At 35.9% G+C, this 20,248-nt stretch overlaps 1 protein-coding gene across 1 annotated transcript in view; it reads right to left on the bottom strand.

Annotated features, from left to right (window-relative positions):
* The window catches only part of atp9a (ATPase phospholipid transporting 9A), a 48,116-nt gene extending 28,129 nt beyond the window's left edge, over positions 1–19,987 (bottom strand). The window contains exons 1-13 of the mRNA XM_079850439.1: positions 19,857–19,987; positions 18,004–18,148; positions 14,259–14,372; positions 14,056–14,164; positions 10,413–10,471; positions 8,727–8,778; positions 6,796–6,890; positions 6,243–6,323; positions 6,056–6,131; positions 5,168–5,244; positions 4,901–5,061; positions 4,403–4,545; positions 944–1,056 (exon numbers count right to left, since the gene is read on the bottom strand). Of these exons, the coding sequence (XP_079706565.1) occupies positions 944–1,056; positions 4,403–4,545; positions 4,901–5,061; positions 5,168–5,244; positions 6,056–6,131; positions 6,243–6,323; positions 6,796–6,890; positions 8,727–8,778; positions 10,413–10,471; positions 14,056–14,164; positions 14,259–14,372; positions 18,004–18,148; positions 19,857–19,924 (1,293 nt within the window). The 5' untranslated portion in view covers positions 19,925–19,987. The remainder of the gene's footprint in view (positions 1–943; positions 1,057–4,402; positions 4,546–4,900; positions 5,062–5,167; positions 5,245–6,055; positions 6,132–6,242; positions 6,324–6,795; positions 6,891–8,726; positions 8,779–10,412; positions 10,472–14,055; positions 14,165–14,258; positions 14,373–18,003; positions 18,149–19,856) is intronic.
* Between the last annotated feature and the right edge of the window lie 261 nt (positions 19,988–20,248).

The raw sequence follows: 20,248 nt of genomic DNA, 5'->3' as shown, positions 1-20,248 counted from the left end.
CCTTGTTTTGATTCTCTATGACCAGATTTGAAGCAAAAATTAGCACTTTGGCTTGACATAATGATAAAAATGTCCACGTCTCTGATTGCTAATAAACCGACCCTCGCTAATATCCTGAAAAAGGACTCATAAATGCTCCCAGATGTGTTACATATATGAACAATTACCTTTAGCACTGAGCTACTATTTATAGAGCGCACATTTCCGAGCGCTAATGACAGAGTTTGTAAGTTCGTATATAAGCTATTGAGAGGCCGGAGTACTTATGACCCCGGTTTCCTGCCTCAGTGACCTCTGGTGTCAAACGGACTAAACATATCAGTAAGAGGTGAAAGGGACTCATTTTACAAGGACTTTGCTCTGTTCTCTGGACAAAAGCTAAACAATAGTGCTTTGTGATCGGCTTTTCTAAACAGCCCAGTTATACAGTGACAGGCTGCATCCAAATCTGCATATTATAGGTGGGTGCTACGACCAAAATCATATATCACAAGTAATCCCATGTCATCAATACGACACATTTACATTTATACATTTGCCAGACATTTTTATTCAAAGCAACTAATATTTATGGCAATTAGTTCATGCATTCCCTGGTAATCGAACCCATGACCATGGCACATTATTATGTGCTTAAATTTTGAGAATAAAATGAATTATTTTTCATTAGATTTCTCAGATCGACATTTTTATTCATTATTAAAATTGATTATTTTCTCGTCTTTTTTTAAAGAAGTTGATAGACATAACCAAAGCATAACAAATATATGATAAATCTGACATTATTGCAAAAACTTCATAGAACATAAATTACGCTTTGGATATGCTGAGATATAAACAGTAGAGCCGAATATCTACAGCAGAATTTGCACAAATAATTGTTATTTTGTCAAAAAAGTGGGTGTATGCGTGTATTTTGCCATGCAGAGAATCCTGGGAATACCTGAGTGTAAGCGCTGAACACGTGACTCTGCACTTCATCCATGGAGTCCATCCCGTACGCCACAGTTCCAAGATGGAGTCGTCTGAACACCATCTCGTTCTGAGTGAGAGTCCCTGTGAAAACCATTAACATTAGAGGAGGGCGACCCATCCAGCCTATATAAACAGATCTGCTTATATAATTATAAGTATATTCATTTTAGCAGATGTTTTAGTAACTTTCAATACTAAAATGATTAAAAATGGTCTTTGTTCATTGAAATAAAGCTGAAATAATATAAAAATTAGAATGAAGTACTAAAATTACTGAAACTAAAACTGAAATAAATAATACAATTAAAGCTAAAAAGCAAAAATGAAAGAAAAAAAAAAAAAGCACAAAAATCACTAAAACAAACTAAAATGCGTTTACTGGTACACCCCTATCAAACAAAATGAGATCAAATGTCTAGATCAAGGTCACAACGGGGTAATTATAAATAAAACTAAAACAAAAAACATAAAATGAACATTTACTGGAATAAAACGAACAATAAAAACTTTTCTAATTGAAGTACTGAAACAAAAAACCTGTCATAAAGCTATATAGTGGAGCTGCAAAATTAAAAGATTGCGATCTCGTTTCAGACACCCACGTCTTTCTAAATGACAACAATTCAGCTCTGTCTATTAAACCTTTGACAAGTAGGATCACAGTGAACATTCAGATCTGTCTTCTCACTGATAGAGCCGCTGACCTTTTCAATCACAGAGTATTATTATTTCTTTCTTACAATAATACAGTAATCTATCGGTTACCAGCCAAGATCTTTTACCAATACACCACAACTCATTTTAGCTGTAAAATATATACTATATATACTGTTTTTTTAAATAGTAGACAGTATGCAGTACACCGTTTTCAATTTCGAACATAACCGATAACAGAGACAAATCTGTGAAAGGAAATGTCAATCTCTAACAACCTTCCCTGATCGACATGCACTTCCTGTAGCCAAAAACCTCAAACTACACAATATTAACACTAATGGCTTGTTAATGACAAAGAGCCTCAGGTTCGTTTCCTGACACCTCTTGCGTTGGCCACTCTTTAACAGAGCCTCACGGTAGTATTTCAGTCAGGCGTCGCTGGTCTACCCCTTACATTACAATGACCTCTGACCCCCTTTATTCACTGGCTCAGTCAAGCTACATCAGTGTCCGTGTGGGAAAGAGGCCATCATTTTACAGGCGGTCAAAAGCATAAATTTGAAGGGTAGAGCTCACTGACTCTGTGTGGTAAGTGTGTGAGGATGAGAGCCTTCAGGTCATCTCTGATTTGTGGCTGTAATAAGTGGCATGTCTGCGCTCTCAGCACACAGGTTTAAGCCCCGTGGCAAGAGCCTCAGATACCTGTGAGCCACTGAGGGAAACACTTCAGCACTATCAACTCTCAAACACCAGCATAATGGTCTCATTTCTGCTTTGGTTCATTCAGAAAAGCCCTTTGCATTAAGGAACATAAATTTAACTGTCAAACTCACAACTTCCTTTTTCCTTTTCAGTCACATAAAAATGTTCATTCTTACAATTAACTTGCACTTATATAAAGATAACTATGCAACCCAAGCAATATCTCACCCTCCATTATTTCCTACAATATATTCTGCTTTACTCTGAAATACACTACAGGTCAAAAGTTTGGAGTCAATAAGATGACTTTTTTATAAAAAAATAAATAATTGTTTTACGTTTTTAATGCAATCTCTTGTGATCACCAAGGCTGCATTTATTTCATCAAAATGCAGTAAAACAGTTTTATTGTGAAGAATTATTACAATATAAAATAAATGTTTTCGATTTGAATATTTTTAAAAATGTAATTTATTCCTGTGATGCAAAGCTGAATTTTCAGCATCATTACTCCAATCTTCAGTGTCACATGATCCTTCAGAAATCATTATAATATGATGATTTGATGCTCAATAAACATTTATTATTATAAATGTTCAAAACAGTTATTCGGCTTAATATTTTTGTGGAAACCGTGATACATTTTTTTTCAGGATTCTTTGATGAATAAAAAGATCAGAAGAACAGCATATATTTGAAATAGAAATATTTTTTAACATTATAAATGTCTTTACTGTCACTTTTGATCAATTTGATGCATGAAAAAAAGTATTAATTTCTTCTCTTTTGTTTTACTTACCGACCCCAAACTTTTGAACGGTAGTGTGCATCATCACACTATGAAAGGCAAATGCATTAAAATGCATTTATAATGTCAACTTTTGTTACTTTGTCAACAAAAAAGATGCAGATTTTACATACGCTTTTACAGTTCAATTAAAGTCATCATAAAATCAAAATTGACATTTCTTGTTTTTTTTATGGACAATTTCAGTATTTATAATAAATCATTTATCTATGCACGCTCAACCATCTTTTTTAAATTCATGTGCCGTTAAAATAACTTCCCCTCCCTCTTGCAGCAACATCTCTTCTCTTCTTTGATGACGTGTTTACTGGCGCGAGGGCGGGACAACCTGACACACACATGGGATCCACCAATAGAAACCCACAACAATCCAATAAACTCCCCATGGACAAAATCAAGTCACACCCTTTTTCTCGTTCAAGTAGTCGTTTCTCTCTGATATACGTCACAATATGGAAGAAAAGATGAATCGGAACTTCCATTTCATGCCAACTTTAAAGCTCTGTAATTGGGTCATTGACGAATAAGGTTTTTAAAAGTGTAAAAAAATAGAATGGAGATATAACTATATTTGAAACCATTTTTTTTGTTTACCTAGGTGTTAACGATAAGATGTTGTGGTTTGTACAATGAATTAACACTGTTTTTTGTCATTTTTTACAAGATGGAAAAAATGTCACCAAAAAAGTCATTCGGTTTAACCACTGATTTGAAAGTTAAAAACTGATTTGACATTGATGTTGAGATAGTATATAGTGTGTACCACAGAAGAAATATTAAAAAAAAATATCACTGATCTCATAAATGTAATCATTTATTGGATTACTCTAAACACTCCAACATATTCAAGTAAAACATTGCACAGGGAAAGGAGAAAATGGGAAATGTAAAAAAAGAGCCTTATCTGCTTTATATTTGTATTATTGTAGTTCCTTTAGTTATTAAAAACAATATTATTCCATTTAAATATTTACTATATCGGTTTTACCGAATGACCTTTTGACACTTCAAAATCTTTAAAATACCTTTATATGTAGTAAAATATAATTAAAACCGTTTGGGTTCAGTAAAAGAGATCAAGTTGTACTACCTTAAATACTTTGGATGTTATATATTTGGTTTTTTATTATTATTATTAAGGCCTTTGGACAAAAAAAATGACCCGTCACGTCATTGACCCAATTACATATATGACATTCAAGCTTTGTAATATGTCTCAGGTCACTGCAAAGCTTCGGCAAGCAGAAAAGGAAATCATACCAGTTTTGTCAGTGAGCAGATAAGAGATCCGGCCCAGCTGCTCTGGTATGGTGCTGGCTCGAACCACAGTCCCGGGGATTTTAGAGTCCTTCTTAATCATCCAACTGAACACCATTTTGCCCATGTCTAAATTCACACGCAAACTGGAAATAAAGCAAGACTTTTAATGAGTGGCCTTTAGCCATTTTTAGGAGAGAAAACAGGACATTATGGAAAAATGGGATCAGAAAACTAGATTCAAACGTGTGTCACCAATATGAGGACTGTTGAAAGGCCAATGCATAGATATGATGCCAATATGTATTCAAATTTCTGGTTGACACCATTTAATAATCATCATTCAAGCATTACAAGACATTCAGTATGTGAGAAATCAAACTACAATCTGATTACAAACACATCTAAATGCACTTACAAAACCTTCAAATTGTCTGACCTTGTGAGTCAAACTGAACGAAACGGCTTTAGATTTCACAGAGAAGGAGAATAAACTTTTACCTGATAGGGACGATGTTGGAGAAGAGCAGAAGGAAGCGGAAGATCTGGAGATACCAGCGACCAGCGAAGTGCTGCAGAGCCACCATGACCAGTGACACCACCACCAGAGCACCAAACAGGATCTTCGTCAGACAGTTCACTTCCAGGTCAAACAGGCCAATCTGCAACAACCAATATGTGACATACAGAATGAGTGTGACAACACTTATTTCTCGGTTTTAGACTTGTCTTAAGATTTTGTTGACTTTATGATACTGCTAATTTTACCTTATGTCTTGGGTTGGAGGTGTTCATTACACTCCGCAGCTCTTTACCGGTGTAAATCACCACCCCAACCACTGTGCCTTGGATTAGAGGACAAAACATTTATGAGGATTATGTAACACGCTTTTCTCAGCTTCTCTCGGCTTTAAAGAAGGAATGGTGCCCTTTTGCACATTATAAGATGGCTGAGAATCATTAAGCCACTTTGATAATAGGGGTGTGCGATATTGACAGACAAATTATTTCTGATATTTTCTGGTATTTTGTCGATAATGATAATTAGACTCCCAAGGCTTCATATTCTTCATTCTTTGCGGTGGTTAGTTCACAGCATTGACAGTGAGTCATTCATTCAAATGATTCGTTTAAACAGCTGATTAATTTGGTCACCAAGACAAGTTTCCATCCACCTATTTTTATGCAAATTTTGGGTCATCGCACACACACACACAAAAAGTCACACAAGTCATTTATAATTTAGGAAAAAATTAAATTAGTGCAAAATATCTGTAATAAAAATGGAAGTGGTGATTTTGTTCTCTTGAACACATGCGATGGAAACAATGCTTTATTAGCAAATGTTTTATGCGATATCCAATTTTACATGCAAGTTAAATTTGTGGATGGAAACATAGTTTTTGAATTATGCATTAAACTAATTTGACACATTTTTTTAATACAATATATTTAGTTGAAAATAAAGCAAAAGCAGAAAACACTCAATTATGTCTAAAATGCAATTCAAAATGTAAAATTATTTTATAGTTTATTTTTTGCAAAGTAAGTGACATAATTAAAACAAAAATTACGATATTATTGTAAACGGTACATATCGCACACCCCTATTTGATATACTAGTACACAATTTAGAAATGACTTTCTGTCGGTTACCAGAAGCAATGACAGTGCTCGCCCAAAGAGTGTTTTCAATGCTCAGACTTTCATTGACTGGAGGGTCTCCATCTTCCTGTCAGATGTAAAACACAAAAAAGCTTGTCAAGCAATGTGGGTTTTGCCAGGTCTCAAAAAAATGCAACTCGTCTGACGCCGCTATACTCGAGCAATGACATGCACTCACTCTAGTGAAGGTACCGATGAAGTTATGGATGTCAATGTTCGGTTCTTCAGCATAAACAAATGACCTGATCTGCAGTAGATCCTGAGGGAACATATAAAGAGGCTTAAAGAAATGGTTCTTTTCACAAAACACACCGTTTCAAAGCAGCTTTACAGAAAACCATGTAAATATTATAATATCTGAATATCCTAATGCTTGATAGTTGCATTTAGCAGATTGGAGCTGTGCAATAATATACATTTTGCAACGACACAGGCAGATGAGATTTGCTATATATTGCTTTACATGAGTATATTCTACAGTATGTAAGCGGAAAAAAGTTGGACATACTGATATATCCAACATTATATAAAGAGCTGGGCGATAATATAGTTATCTTTTGCAAGAAAAAAAAAAAAAGTAGTCTATGCAGTTTATGCAACCGGCCACCGATCATTGTATGATCACCGAATTGTATGATGAACTCATTCCAGGTAAAGCGCTAACATACTTTTCCCAGCAACAAAATTGTAATTTCTATATGAAACAAATGAATCATGGGTGATTGACTCACAGCAGCAGTGGGGAGTCTCTGCGTACAGGCCACAGGGAGGCGTAGTTTCCAATCGGTTTCTCCATCCAACTGATCAGTCCTCAGAAAACAGGAGCCTTTAGGACAAAAAAAAATCTGTGTCTAAATATACATCAAATATTTTAGGATTGACCAAAAGTCAGTTTTTGGTATAACATTCCTAATCATTCCTTGACACGCTTTAAAATGCACTGTAATGTCTTACTGGTGAACTCAGAAGGGCAGTGTGATGTAACATTTCTAACTCTGTTTTACTGAAAAACGTATTTAATACACACCGCATGCAGTGCCTAAGATCATACACCTTTAATGAAATGCGTTCGCCGCCAAAACTAAACTGCTAGTCAGGCAAACCACTCCAGTAAGCCTAAAGCTAGTACTGCCATTTGGACATGCCACCCACCCCCACTCATTTAAAGACATGTCGCTCTGCCATTCAACCCTGGACTCTTAATAATTGCCTAATGGTGTCCATCTGCGGGGCAGATAACAATGCTTCCCTTCCCGTAAAAATAACACATCAACTACTACTGGCAACTTCCACCCCCTGAAACAAGGAAATCTCAGCCAGGCGGAATTCCAGCACAACCAGAGATCAAAAAAAATGTTTATCGGATCTATTTAGACCAATTAGTACCAACTAATTCCTAAAAAAATGTTGACTAAGAACTTGTATCATAAACAATGTAAAACTATTTAGCAAGCAACCATCTCTAGAATGTGACTACATCTTAATACTTTACTCCATTTTCTTATTCAGAGGAAACATTGTCTTTTTTCACTCCTGATGGCACTTTAAATTTGTTTGCCGTATCTATTTCTTCAGTTTTCTGAGCTACTTTGCATGCCTTGATTTTCCTCACGGCTGCCTTGAAATTTGAAAGACAAAAAGAATGTCAATCAAGATAGCATCAGTCCAAACACAGGATCAACAGTAAGGTGATCAGATTTCTGTAATGACAACCAGGGATATTTCTCGTTTCAAACTCAATATATCAATGTGAAATTAATTAAATGATAGAGTCAAAGTTACCAGTTTTGTGATCAAGATAAATAGTAGTATAGTGATGAAGTATGGAATATCATACTCTCATGCTACTCTAAATTATATTTAGTCAACAGCAAACTTATGAAATGAACGTCTGTCGACAATAATGTCAAATTAAATTGATAATGTGTATTATCTAAATGGATTTAATGGAATAAATTAACGAGAATGTAATAACTATGGTGTCTTTTTTACTATATAAATATAAAATGTAATGGTAACACTTTCCACTTTCCAATTCTCACTATTAACAAGTTGCTTATTAGCATGCATATTACTAGGATATTGGCTGTTTATTAGTTCTAATAAAGCACATATTAATGCCTCATTCTGCATGACCTTATTCTACAACCCTACCCAATACCTAAACATCTACCTTACTAACTATTGATAAGCACTAATTAGGAGTTTATTGAGGCACAAGCCGTAGTTAATAGTGAGAATTGGACCCTAAACTAAAGTGTGACCAATGTAATATATAAAATGTTCTGTTCAGTTTGTTTGTGACTTTTTATAATTGTCTTTTGTTTAAAGAGTTTCTCATTCTTTTTTCAAAAACTAAAAACAAAGATGAAATTAAAATTTACCCAATGTATGCACTGATATGTTTTTTTTTTTTAAACAAGCACGTACATGCCACGGGAAACAGAGACATCTGGTCACCCTAATCTAAAGCAGTCGGTGTGTTAAAGAGAATTTCAAAAATCGCAATGCATGCCATCTTTCTGGGCAATTTCAGTGTAGCTCATTAAATGTCCGAGGTTTAGGCTAATCCCTCCATCTACATGCAGTTGCCCTCGCGGCCATGTCATTTCCCCTGCGCTTTTGTTTGGGAAGTTTGGATGAATGACCGACAGATGTTTACCATTTCTTTCAGAGGTCCTTAGGAAGATCATGTCAGCAGGAACACGCTGGTTCTATAAAGAGTTTGGAGGGAGAGATAGGGATTGGGGGGAGGAAGAGAAAGAGAAAAACAAGGTAAAAGATAAAAAGTAAAGACCCAAACGCAAGTATGTCGTCAGCAGCAGTCACCTTGGTTTAGTTGTATAAGTTCTGTTTGGCTTTAATCTACTCAATTACCAGTACGGCCCGCAGCAAATCATTGGGTGGTGCCACTGTGGCAGCTCTGACCGCCAGTTCCACTCGGCCTGACCCTCGCTTCACTCCCAGCTCTGTTTGTAGTTATTAGAAGATGAATTCGCAACGCTATTAAACTCGGCAGATGTTTCAAAACATCGGACGTGACACCGGTATCTTAAACGCGGGCTACGCTTTTAATCAATTAGGCTTTTACTATATGTAACCCATAACCCATATGCAACCTCTAAATATTAAACCCAATTGGATTTTACGCAGATTAGGGTTAAAAGATCAAACATATTACAGCAAGGTTCTGGTGAAACACAACGCTTGCCAGAAACCGCCAGAAAGCTGCTGACATATTTGATTTATCAAGTCGGAATAATTCAAGTACTTCAAAACCTGTGACATTTCACCCCAAAAATAATAAAAAAAAGAAATATTCTATTCTATTGTTATATACATTATACTGAAGAAAAAAATGTTTTTGTATTGTTCATGACAATCAAGCACTTTCAGTGCCGTAATGCAAAAATGGTACGTTTAATTTATGTAGATTTTTTCATTAAAGTAATTTTTTATGTACTTTAGTTCTAACAGTAACCTAATCAGAATAATATGAATTACAAAAAAAACTACAGATGCTATGAGTCATTAATTAGAATTTGGTGGGGAAAAATAATGCCATAATGCATTTTCTTTTTGCAAAACAGGCAGATACGATTACAATTATAAAATGTGTTTTTTCTTAGGTTAAGAATGTGATCTTTCATAAGATTCACACATTAACTTCACTAATAAATGTGTTTTTTTACTGTTTTTTTTTAACAAAACCAGATTGAGCGCAGCATGTGTGAGTCGTCTTTCTGTGTAAAATCAACATTTTTAAGAAAATTGGCCTGATGGGTAATTGGAGACTGCGGACATGTCTCAAATTTCATGTTCTCAGACTTTGTAGGGGGAAACCAGTTCCTTACAATAGGCTTCAGTCCACACGGGAAAAAAGGCAACAGTTGAACAAAAGGCAACACTAAATACCAGAGTGGAATTAGGCAGGATTACTAATAACCAACCACTGGCCTCGGGTCACATGCTTCAGTCATTCAAAATGATTGACAGCTCTTTTCAGCATTAAATACATCATAGAGCTTTTTGATCCATTGGTTAGTTTAATAAATAAATAAATACGATATGAATGTTCTATGTTGGATCTCTAGATCTGTTATTCAAATAGCTCTAATGTGTTTTACATGGGTGAAAACTTAAAATTTCCTTTTGAAAAGGAGCACTGAAGAACTATTTTCATTTTACATACGCATATAAAGCTTGTTATGTCTTTACTGCCCCACTCGGGGGTCGAATTGCCCTAATCTCTAGGGAAGGTAAACAGCTAAAGCATTGAGAGGTATGAGATGCCATTTGTCAAAAGATCTCGATTCCTAACAATGACCGAGCTGATTAGCAAACCAACCTTTTCAACAATGATAAGATCTCCAACCTGGATTCCACTACTTTTCACCTTCACAGTTCCTGCGGAGAGAGATAAAGAGACAATCAGACAGATGCATTTCAAAAAAAAAATTGTGGCTGATGGATACATTGATCTTTTTAAACATTTAAAAACAATATTTAACTATTTATAAGTAATATATCAAAAACAGCCATGCCCAAACTGAAAATACCCTGAAAACTACAGCCAAACGTATAGCTAGAAATCTTTCAAAGATATCCTGATATTTCCAGGTTGTCCATGTCTGTGAGAATTCTGTTGATTCCACATACATTGTGAATCAGAAAAGTTTTATAATCCCCCAATTAATTTACAACAGAAATGTGCATAATATGAATCAATGTAAAAACATCTGTTCAACTATTGGAGGTTTCACCATTGGTCGTAAATCTGCATATTTCATTGCAAACCTCCAGTGGAGATTCAAATATGTAAGCCTTCTTTAAGTCCCCATTCAGATTTTTCAAAAGCTCTGAGTGCATATTAGATTTCCATTTGTTTTTGAACAATACCCTCCTATACGGCTTTACAAGAGTGCTGTGAGAACGATCTCTCATTCCATTGCAAATGCACAGCTAAAATTGTTTGGAAAAGGTCAGGGACCTTTAACCCCTGTGGAGACCTTTACCAATGCATATGTAAGACATTAGCACATATGTATATGTGCATTTTTTTGGAAATGAAAGGACACTTTTATTGCATTTAAGTTTCTATGCTATATTGTTGCAGATTTATTTTACACACATTATATATTTATATTTGGTTTTGATTAATATTTCAGTTTCAATCAATCTTTTTTTGTTGTTTTTTGGAAGAAACATAAGTATGGCTTAGGTCACACCCCTACAGGTTAAATTTTTTACATCCAGAAGCCGGGAAAAACTAGTGTTCTGCTCCGGAAGGTGTGACCTGCGACTATAAATCCCACACCCACGTTTAATGGTGTGAGTCTATTAAAAAACGAGTTGAGGGCCAGTTTAAATATGATGAACTTTGATGTTTTTCGTCCCTGTTGGTCTGGGCAGGGCAATCAGAAGCCCTCCCAGGTAGCTAGCAAATGCCCCAGCTCAGCTCCATGAGCTTTATATGGAGGCCGTTAGTGCTGAGCGCGCATACACTGAGTTTATGAGAGAAGAGAGCCTGCCACATCAAAGGAAGGCGTGTGATGGAAACGACAGGAGGTTCTCTTCCTTTTTTATTGTCAGATGCTTTTCATCCCCCAGTATATGATACAATTTACATCCCTACTTCAAATTAAAGACAAACTGCAGTCTGCTTTATTGCTGATGCATCTGCATACTTTGGCAAGCCTCATCTAAATAAAAAAGGCCCCATATTGTTGCCCTTTTTGCTGTTTTTTTTTTCCATTTCATAGACATTTCAATGACAGCAATTATACGGAAAAGTTTGCAGATGACTTCTAATTGACTTTCTATATTCATACTACAAAAATAAAAGAAATTGTAAAAAAAAAACACAAAACACTATCTTTTAACTAATTGCACAATTTCTGAAAGTGAGCAAATGTTTTATTCCATTTACAACACACACTCCATCGCAGCTTTCATTGACCAAGGCTCATCGCATCTCGTGCGCCACTGATAAAGCAATCACAATCATGTCTTTTGAGCGTGAACGCAATGGCCAATCAGAGGTGCTAGTCAGTAAGTTAGTCAGAATCCACTTAACACAGCTGACAACACACACGGTTTTGTTTTTTTCAACGCGAGCCACACATTTGCAAATCTTCTATTATAACCAACAAAGTGGTTGGTTACAATTTTGGTTGGTTACAAAGTATATTTGTAGAGAGTGCAGAATTCAGTGCTTTCTGTTTATTACCCATTAACAATCTGAATACAAGTTTAGTTGTTTATGTTGCCAAGTACACTGCAAAGTGTCTGGATTGACAACTGTTTTTAAATGCGCAATTGAATAAACTGCGACGGATTTCTAACGGATGAGAAAAAACAGGACAACATTTTTTCGAAGTACTTAATTCAATAGTTTTTGCTCTGGTAGAGAAATTGGTTACCAAGAACTGTGAAATTTTACTGATTGGTCCCGACTACTGAAATTTTCAATTACGATTAATCGTAATTGATTTTTCGATTTTGGATTGCAACGATTATGAAAGCAAGATAATCAAGATAAAAACGATTATTATGCCACTGCGTCATTCCGTCCAGCGCACCTTCCTGTCCTTCACAGCGGTGCGATTTCGTTCCTCACAAAAAGCCCAAACTTAACATCCAAATCAGTCAAATAAGTGAGTATTGTAAAATGCAGTCTACTATTGCTAAACTGCAGGACATGCTTGATATTAAACAGTGTTATTAAAAGTGTATATTGTTCCCTAGGCGGCCTCCTGTGCATGCGCTCCGAGACAGGGCGAAATACACATAATAAAAGTATATTGTGGGCTTCAGATAGGCGCCTAAATGTTCAGATAGCCTAGACACAACTATGTCAAAATGCTTTTGGTAAGTATGCTTGTAAACACAGTCGGTTGTGTCTTAAGTGAATGTAAACTCTGAGAAAGAGCGCGTGTGTAACAGTATATTGGATATGTGCAGTAGCTCTTAAAGTGACAGCAGCCTAATTAACCTGCTGTCATTAATGATAATCAAATAAAAAATGACAAAGATAAAATAACTCACTGCTCTTGAATGAATAAACTGTAGTTTTAATAAGGATTAGGCTAGTCTATATTTAATGTATACTGAAGTGCTATTTTACATTTGATTACTTTATTAAGTTTCTGTTGTAGGCTATTACTTAGCTGAATGCCACAGTAAGTACATCTTCCTGAAAAACCTAAACCACTGTTTATTTAATTTTGTCGGTTTTGTTTGTAATCAGATTCTTTGTTCTTACTGTATTGCTGACTGTTTACTTGTCTTCTTTAACTCTTTTGAGGACTTCTACTTACATTAATTAACCTAGTATTAGTTTTTGCTGAAGTATTGATAATTGTGAAATTTAACAGACATTTAAAATTACTCACATCATGAAATAAGACTTTGATCATATCACCCACCAATAATCTTGTTAAATAATCATGATTTTCAATATTGAGCAAAATAATCACAATTATGATTTTTGCCATAATCGACCAGCCTTATTTGTAACCCATTTAGGCCTACATTACAAATCCATGCACACTAAATCAACTTAAAAGCCATTTAGGTCTACAACAAACAACAAAAACCTTTAATTCATTGCTTATTGCAACACATTTACATAACAAATCCTTGCATAAGGAATCAACAATTCACATTCAAATCTACACCAGACAATAAAACTTGAACGTACAAGAGAAATGTCAAATCCTTGCACAAGGAATCAACAATTCACATTCAAATCTACACCAGACAATAAAACTTGAATGTACAAGAGAAATGTACAAAACCAACAAATAATCCTCTCCAGCTGATTGCTCACTTCACAACATTTACCACACACATTTAACTAACAAATCTATGCATTAGGAATCTGCTTCATTCAATATCATCCAATCAAACCATCCCAAAAAAATCTACATTAAAACACCACAAACTCATTGGCACACAAAGTGCTTTTTTCATTGGAAACAATAGCTCACCTCTTGTGGAGAGCTTGCTGTAGATCTGTGAATTGACCTCTTTGTCTCGTAGGAAACATCGTATCTCCTCAACGGCTTCCCTCACAATCGTAATAATCAAAACAAACCCCTGATGGAAAAAATGTAAAAATCTTATTACAATTTGACCGTATGAACATTAGTATTAGGCCTATATATCATAACAAAACTGTATTGGGACTCACCAGAGGAACCCAGTATGTGTACAGAGCCCCTAGTCTGAGCTCATTCACAAACTGTGAGCAGGCCAGCAGCAGAAAGTACAGGTTGAAGAAGTATTTGAACTGGTTAAATAACACCTATAAACACAAACGCGTGACGATGAGTAAAATAACAGCACCTGTGAACTGACACAAATATATTTTCATTTTAAACCAGATATGATATCATTTTACAGATCAAAGTTTGAACAAAACATGGTAAAAGTGATTGTACGACGATATATACCATGGTACTGAAGATTCATACACTACCGTTCTAAAGTTTGGTCTCTAATGCTCAACAAGGCATTCATTTGATCAAAAATACTGTTAAAAACAGTAATATTGTGAAATATTATTACAATTTAAAATGGGTGTTTCCTATTTTAATATATTTTCAGCATCATTACTCCAGTTTTCAGTGTCACATGATCCTTCAGAAATCATTCTAATATGCTGATTTGCTGCTCAAGAAATATTTCTCATTATTATCAATGCTGAAAGCAGTTGTGCTGCTTCATATTTTTTGTCAAAACCATGATACACTGTTTTCAGGATTCTTTACTGAATAGAAATTTCAAAAGAACAGCATTTGAAATCTTGTGTAACATTATAAATGTCTTTTACTGTTGCTTTTGATTAGTTTAATGTGTACTTGTTGAATAAAAGTATACATTTATATTTTTAAGGGAAAAAAATGTCATACTCTTTTGTTAGTGATATTAGGGTGTTGTTGTGCAAATATTTTCAGATTCAATTATTCAATATATTTTCATTAACTATGAAACACATATAGGCTAGCCTACATTCGCAACCATTGTTCAGCTAGAACGACATTTGTCTTGACGATCCCAGACAGAGCTTAAATTTTTCTACTTAACAAAACATTCAGAATTGAACTCTGATTATCATTTGTCCTTCAAATCATTCAAAATAACCAGAAGGCATTTGCAATGCAAAAAATATGTTTTCCATACAGCAATCTGGTCAAGGTTGTATTTAAACTGGTGGAGCTTGGCATGGCACGAGTAAACAGATTTTTACATTTTCTGCACTGAAATGCAAGTAGTGTTCGTGCAAAATTCGCCACCAAGATGCTAGGGCAGAGGTGTCCAATCCTGCTCCTGGAGGGCCACTGTCCTGTAGAGTTTAGCTTCAACCCTAATTAAACACACCTGAACCAGCTAATCATGGGGTGCGTCTCAATCTGCTCCCTAGTTCAGTAGTCAGGGCACTGATCAGGGAGTCGGCCATTTTAAGAGCTCGATCGTGAAATCCTTCCAGTGCACTGAAATGTTCACGCCCTAAAAAGTCCCACAATGCACCGTGAGAACCAAGGAGCATCAATGCTCACTATGTTCCCTTAACTGAAGTTCTGAGGCACGAAACTTAAATCACGTGATCCGTGCTATAGATGTTTTTAAAATACAAACCATTATTTTATTATATTTCAGCTTGAACAAACATCGCTAGACATGTAATGGAGATAATAAATCTAGCAAACATTTATAATTTATTTATGGATGAAATGTTGCATGTATATGTAACAAGCATTTATCATAATGTACTTTAAAGGGGACATATCATGCTAAATCCACTTTTTTAGCCCTTAAATGCATTTTGTTGTATATTTGGAGTGTTTAGAAGTACAGAAAAGTTGAAATTATTCTCTTCAGGTGCTTCGTTGATATTCAGTTTTGGCCTTATTTTTCAACCTGTTCCGATTTTTCTGTTATCTATGACGTTTTGTGAACTATTACGTCACAGTATTTGCAGCGGAACTGCCAAATAAGGACATTGACTTCCAGCCCAACACTTCGAGCAATCCGCCATTTTTATTTCTCGCTGCAATTTTGTTGTCCAAGCTAAAAGATGCAGAAGTTACGAGAGGGTAAGTTAAAATGTTCGGTTGTTGGATGTAGTAACCCACACGCTTCATTACACCGTCTAATGTAGATGAACTGCCGCGCTTGTGACAGGGCGCATGTTTAACTGAAAGAACGAGCAGAGAGAGAGAGACCCGGTCGCGCGCACGCACTCTCTCTCTCTTCGGAGCCAGGCGAAAGTGTAAACAAGACACCGTCTCCAAACTAGACGCTGTCTTGCTCTCTCTCCCTCGCACATATTAATCAAAATAAATCCAGACGGCGGTAAAAGGTCGGAAGACCAAAGTTTCATGTGTAAATACAGTAACACACCATTGCGATACATCCATATGAAGACGTTGTTCTGCAGGTTCGTCGTCTTCATTTTCATCTCGCTCCGGCTCCGACTCTGGTTCGAACATGTAAGGCTGGCTGGACAAGTCTTCCGTTGTTGACATTTTGTTAATAACGTGTGAATAAAAAGTTTCCTTGCGGCTAGATAATCGTATCTCTGCTATCAAACTACAAAAATGGCCGAACGGGGTGGAGTTGAACCGAGTGTCACCTCTACAACCTGTAGAGGGCGCGGGGTATGAAGTGTCTCAATTGTATTTAAAGAGACCGCACCAAAACGAGTTGCTCTCAGACGCACACCAGAAAAGGGGTAGAAAGGGGGCTTGTGGAGCTATAATAATGAGGAATTCAGACCCAAGCATTGCAGTTCCGCTTTATATAGACTACAAATGTATGATTTATATGTAAAAAGGAACGATTTAAAAGCATGATATGTCTCCTTTAAATAACATTACAAGTTATGTCAGAAAGATATCAGTTCTGCTGTTCATTGTTCATAAATATCAGTAGTGATGTACAATGAGGACGTTGTCATGTTGCCGGAAATAGTCATCAGTGTCCCAATGTGTAGTGAGCAAGGTCTTTACCAGTGCCTGAATTCATGGACACGATACACTGATTCATGAGCTAGGAGGCTAGAGACAGACTGAGACACACCCAAGCTCTTACTAGGCATTCTAGAAACTTCCAGAGAGGTTTGTTGAGGCAAGTTGAAGCTAAACTCTGTAGGACAGTGGCCCTCCAGAAACAGGTTTGGAGGACTCCCCTATGTTAGGCTGTAATGAATAATGGCCAAGGCATTGCTACACTCAAAAAAATGCTGGATTGTTTTAACCCAATTTTGGGTCAAATATGGACAAACCCAAACGTTGGGTTCAAAATGTAATTTACAAATTTAACCCAAAAACTGAATTTCTCCATATTTGAGTTGAAACAACCCAGCAGAAAGAGTACTCTTTGCTTATCCGTTCCATTCCATGCCAATTCAGGCCAGCCGGTACGGATATGGTTTCATTTTCCACTGTGTGGCTGATAACGGAGCTCCTTGGAACGTAATACAAATGCGTCAGTCGTTGCCATGGTAAAATAAGAACCGTTCGGCCCGACGGTGGAAAAGCAGCTACTGATGCGAAGGTGTTCTATGGTTGCTAGGGAGTTCTGGGTGGTTGCTAGGATGTGACTACATGGTTCCTTACTGGTCAAAGTCAAAATTAAAGACTTTTATGAAAGAATGGCATTGATAAAAATCAAAACTCTGATCACAAACGCAATAACACACATCTCCTCGACAACCAGCAAGATTTGTAAAAGGTTCAACAGTTGTATTTTAGAAATTCAGGGAAGAAAACTTAGGAAAATCCTACAATATCAGCCTCAGTGTCATGGGCAACTCTGTTAACCACCAGAGCAAATAAAGAACAAGTTGAGCAACATAAACCATTTCTCAACACGTTCCTAAATGACTCTGGTGGTTAACACCAACTTCTCCCTGAGCATTTCTAGTCACTTACCCCAGGCAGGAAGGTGAAGAAATTGTATTTCTGGTTGTTTATGACATTTCTTGGGTATCTCTGCTCTCTTTTTTCCGGATGGCCCAACCACACGGTCCGCGGACGGAAGTCTCCCCCTCCGCAGCATCTGGACCATGGGCAGCACCTAAATATACAACGACATTACATGTAGCTTGTTTCACAAAGCACTTCAATTAATATGGTAAAAGTAAAAGAACTTTGTGACCCTTTAATAGAAAGAAACTTCACATACAGATACTGGAATTTCACTACAGCCACAGAATTTTTTTTAAGCAAGCAACAAAACTGTGTCAGTAAATATTAGCTTTCATCGCCTGCCTCCTACCAACACCTTCATCAAACAACCTCTTATCAAGAATGATTTATATTGGATATCGTACTTCCTTATAGATGACAGTTTTGTATTTAACAGAAATACACACACACACACACATACATATACATATATATATATATATATATATATATATATATATATATATATATATATATATATATATATATGTGTGTGTGTGTGTGTGTGTATACATATATATATACATATATACATTACATACATGCGTACATACATGCAGAACCAGTCAAAAGTTAGGAAACATTACTATTTTTAATGTTTTTGAAATAAGTCTCTTAAAAATACAGAAAAAAAACAGTAATATTGTGAAATATTATTACAATTTAAAACACTGGTTTTATAAAAAAAAAAAAATTATTCCTGTGATCAAAGCTGAATTTTCAACATCATTACTTCAGTGTCACATGATCCTTCAGAAATCATTCTAATATGATGATTTGATACTCAGTTATTAACAATGTTGGTAACAGTTATACTGTGATTTCTATTTTAAATAAATGTTGTTGTTTTTTTAACCTTTTATTCATCAAAGAATCATGAAAAAAAGTATCTCAGGTTATAAAAAATGTTTCCAACATTGATAATAAATCAGCATATTAGAATGATTTCTGAGGGATCATGTGACACTGAAGACTGGAGTAATGATGCTGAAAATTCAGCTTTGATCACAGAAATAAACTATATTTTAAAGTATATTCAAACAGAAAACTATTTTATTAAATTGTAATAATAATATATAAACACACACACACACACACATACATACATACATACATACATACATACATACATATACATATACACACATATATATATATATATATATATATATATATATATTTAAAACTTATTTGCAAGCGAATACCTGTATGTGCAACGTATTTACATGGTACATTTAAAATACCATGGTACATGTCCAATCAACATGTTGGTAAATGGTAACGTTATATGGTGTTTTTTTTTTTAGCTAAGACAAAGCCACCGCAGTAATATAGTGCCATCAATGGGGATTTTATTTCTAAGGGCCATTATAAATAACCGAGCATTATATTGCATTCAAAGCTTGGTCTAGGTGCCTAGTTTCGACCACCCTAACAAGCGACCTTACGTGTATTATGCAATGACGGACTACATAAGGAGAAATGTTTATTTAGGAGAAATATTGTGACATCATTGACAACAAATCACCTGTGTCCCGGAACAAGGATGTGCACTTGTCTCTCCTATATACAATGATATCAAGACGCTAAATTCACTTAGACGACATCTTCATGGCAAATATTCAATGATATGCAAAATAAACAAAGAGCTACTCGTGTCATGTCGCGATATAATGTCGTTATCAACATTATTTTACGGGTTAAGGGTAGCTGAGCTGTTAGCCACCATGCTATCTCACATACACCGTCCATAAACAAGCCTCCATTTTCCAGCCGAAGCGATTTCACGTTCATTTAACGTCGTGTTATGCTCTTACCCGTCTCTTCGTTTGTTGTCATGTCGTTTTTTGTGTCGGACGGGCTGCAGAGGAATGTTGTCCGTCATTGTTGTCCGCAGTGGAGCAGGAGTCGCCCGCGCGCAGGGCGGAGGCTGATGGGTTGGGCTGTGCGTGAAGCCAGCATGATGATGAGGATGATGGGACGCTTCCAGATCAGCACCCTGGCATATGTGTGTTTCAGCTAGCTGTTTATCATTATGCCTTCTTTTTTATTTAAAATTACTCAAACTATAGCTATAAGTATGCTGATTGACATGCGTCTATACTTTTTGTTTGTAGAGTCAGCATATTAGTTGTGTGTCATATTGCCATTCCACACATATCCTATGTTTTTAGCTTAGATCAACTAATTTGACTAAAAATGTAAGCTA

This window comes from Squalius cephalus (genome assembly GCF_949319135.1).
Source record: "Squalius cephalus genome assembly, chromosome: 18".
NCBI classification, from domain to species: domain Eukaryota; kingdom Metazoa; phylum Chordata; class Actinopteri; order Cypriniformes; family Leuciscidae; genus Squalius; species Squalius cephalus.
The sequence above is the reverse complement of the archived record's forward strand: the minus strand, read 5'-3'. Positions and strand labels throughout refer to the sequence as shown.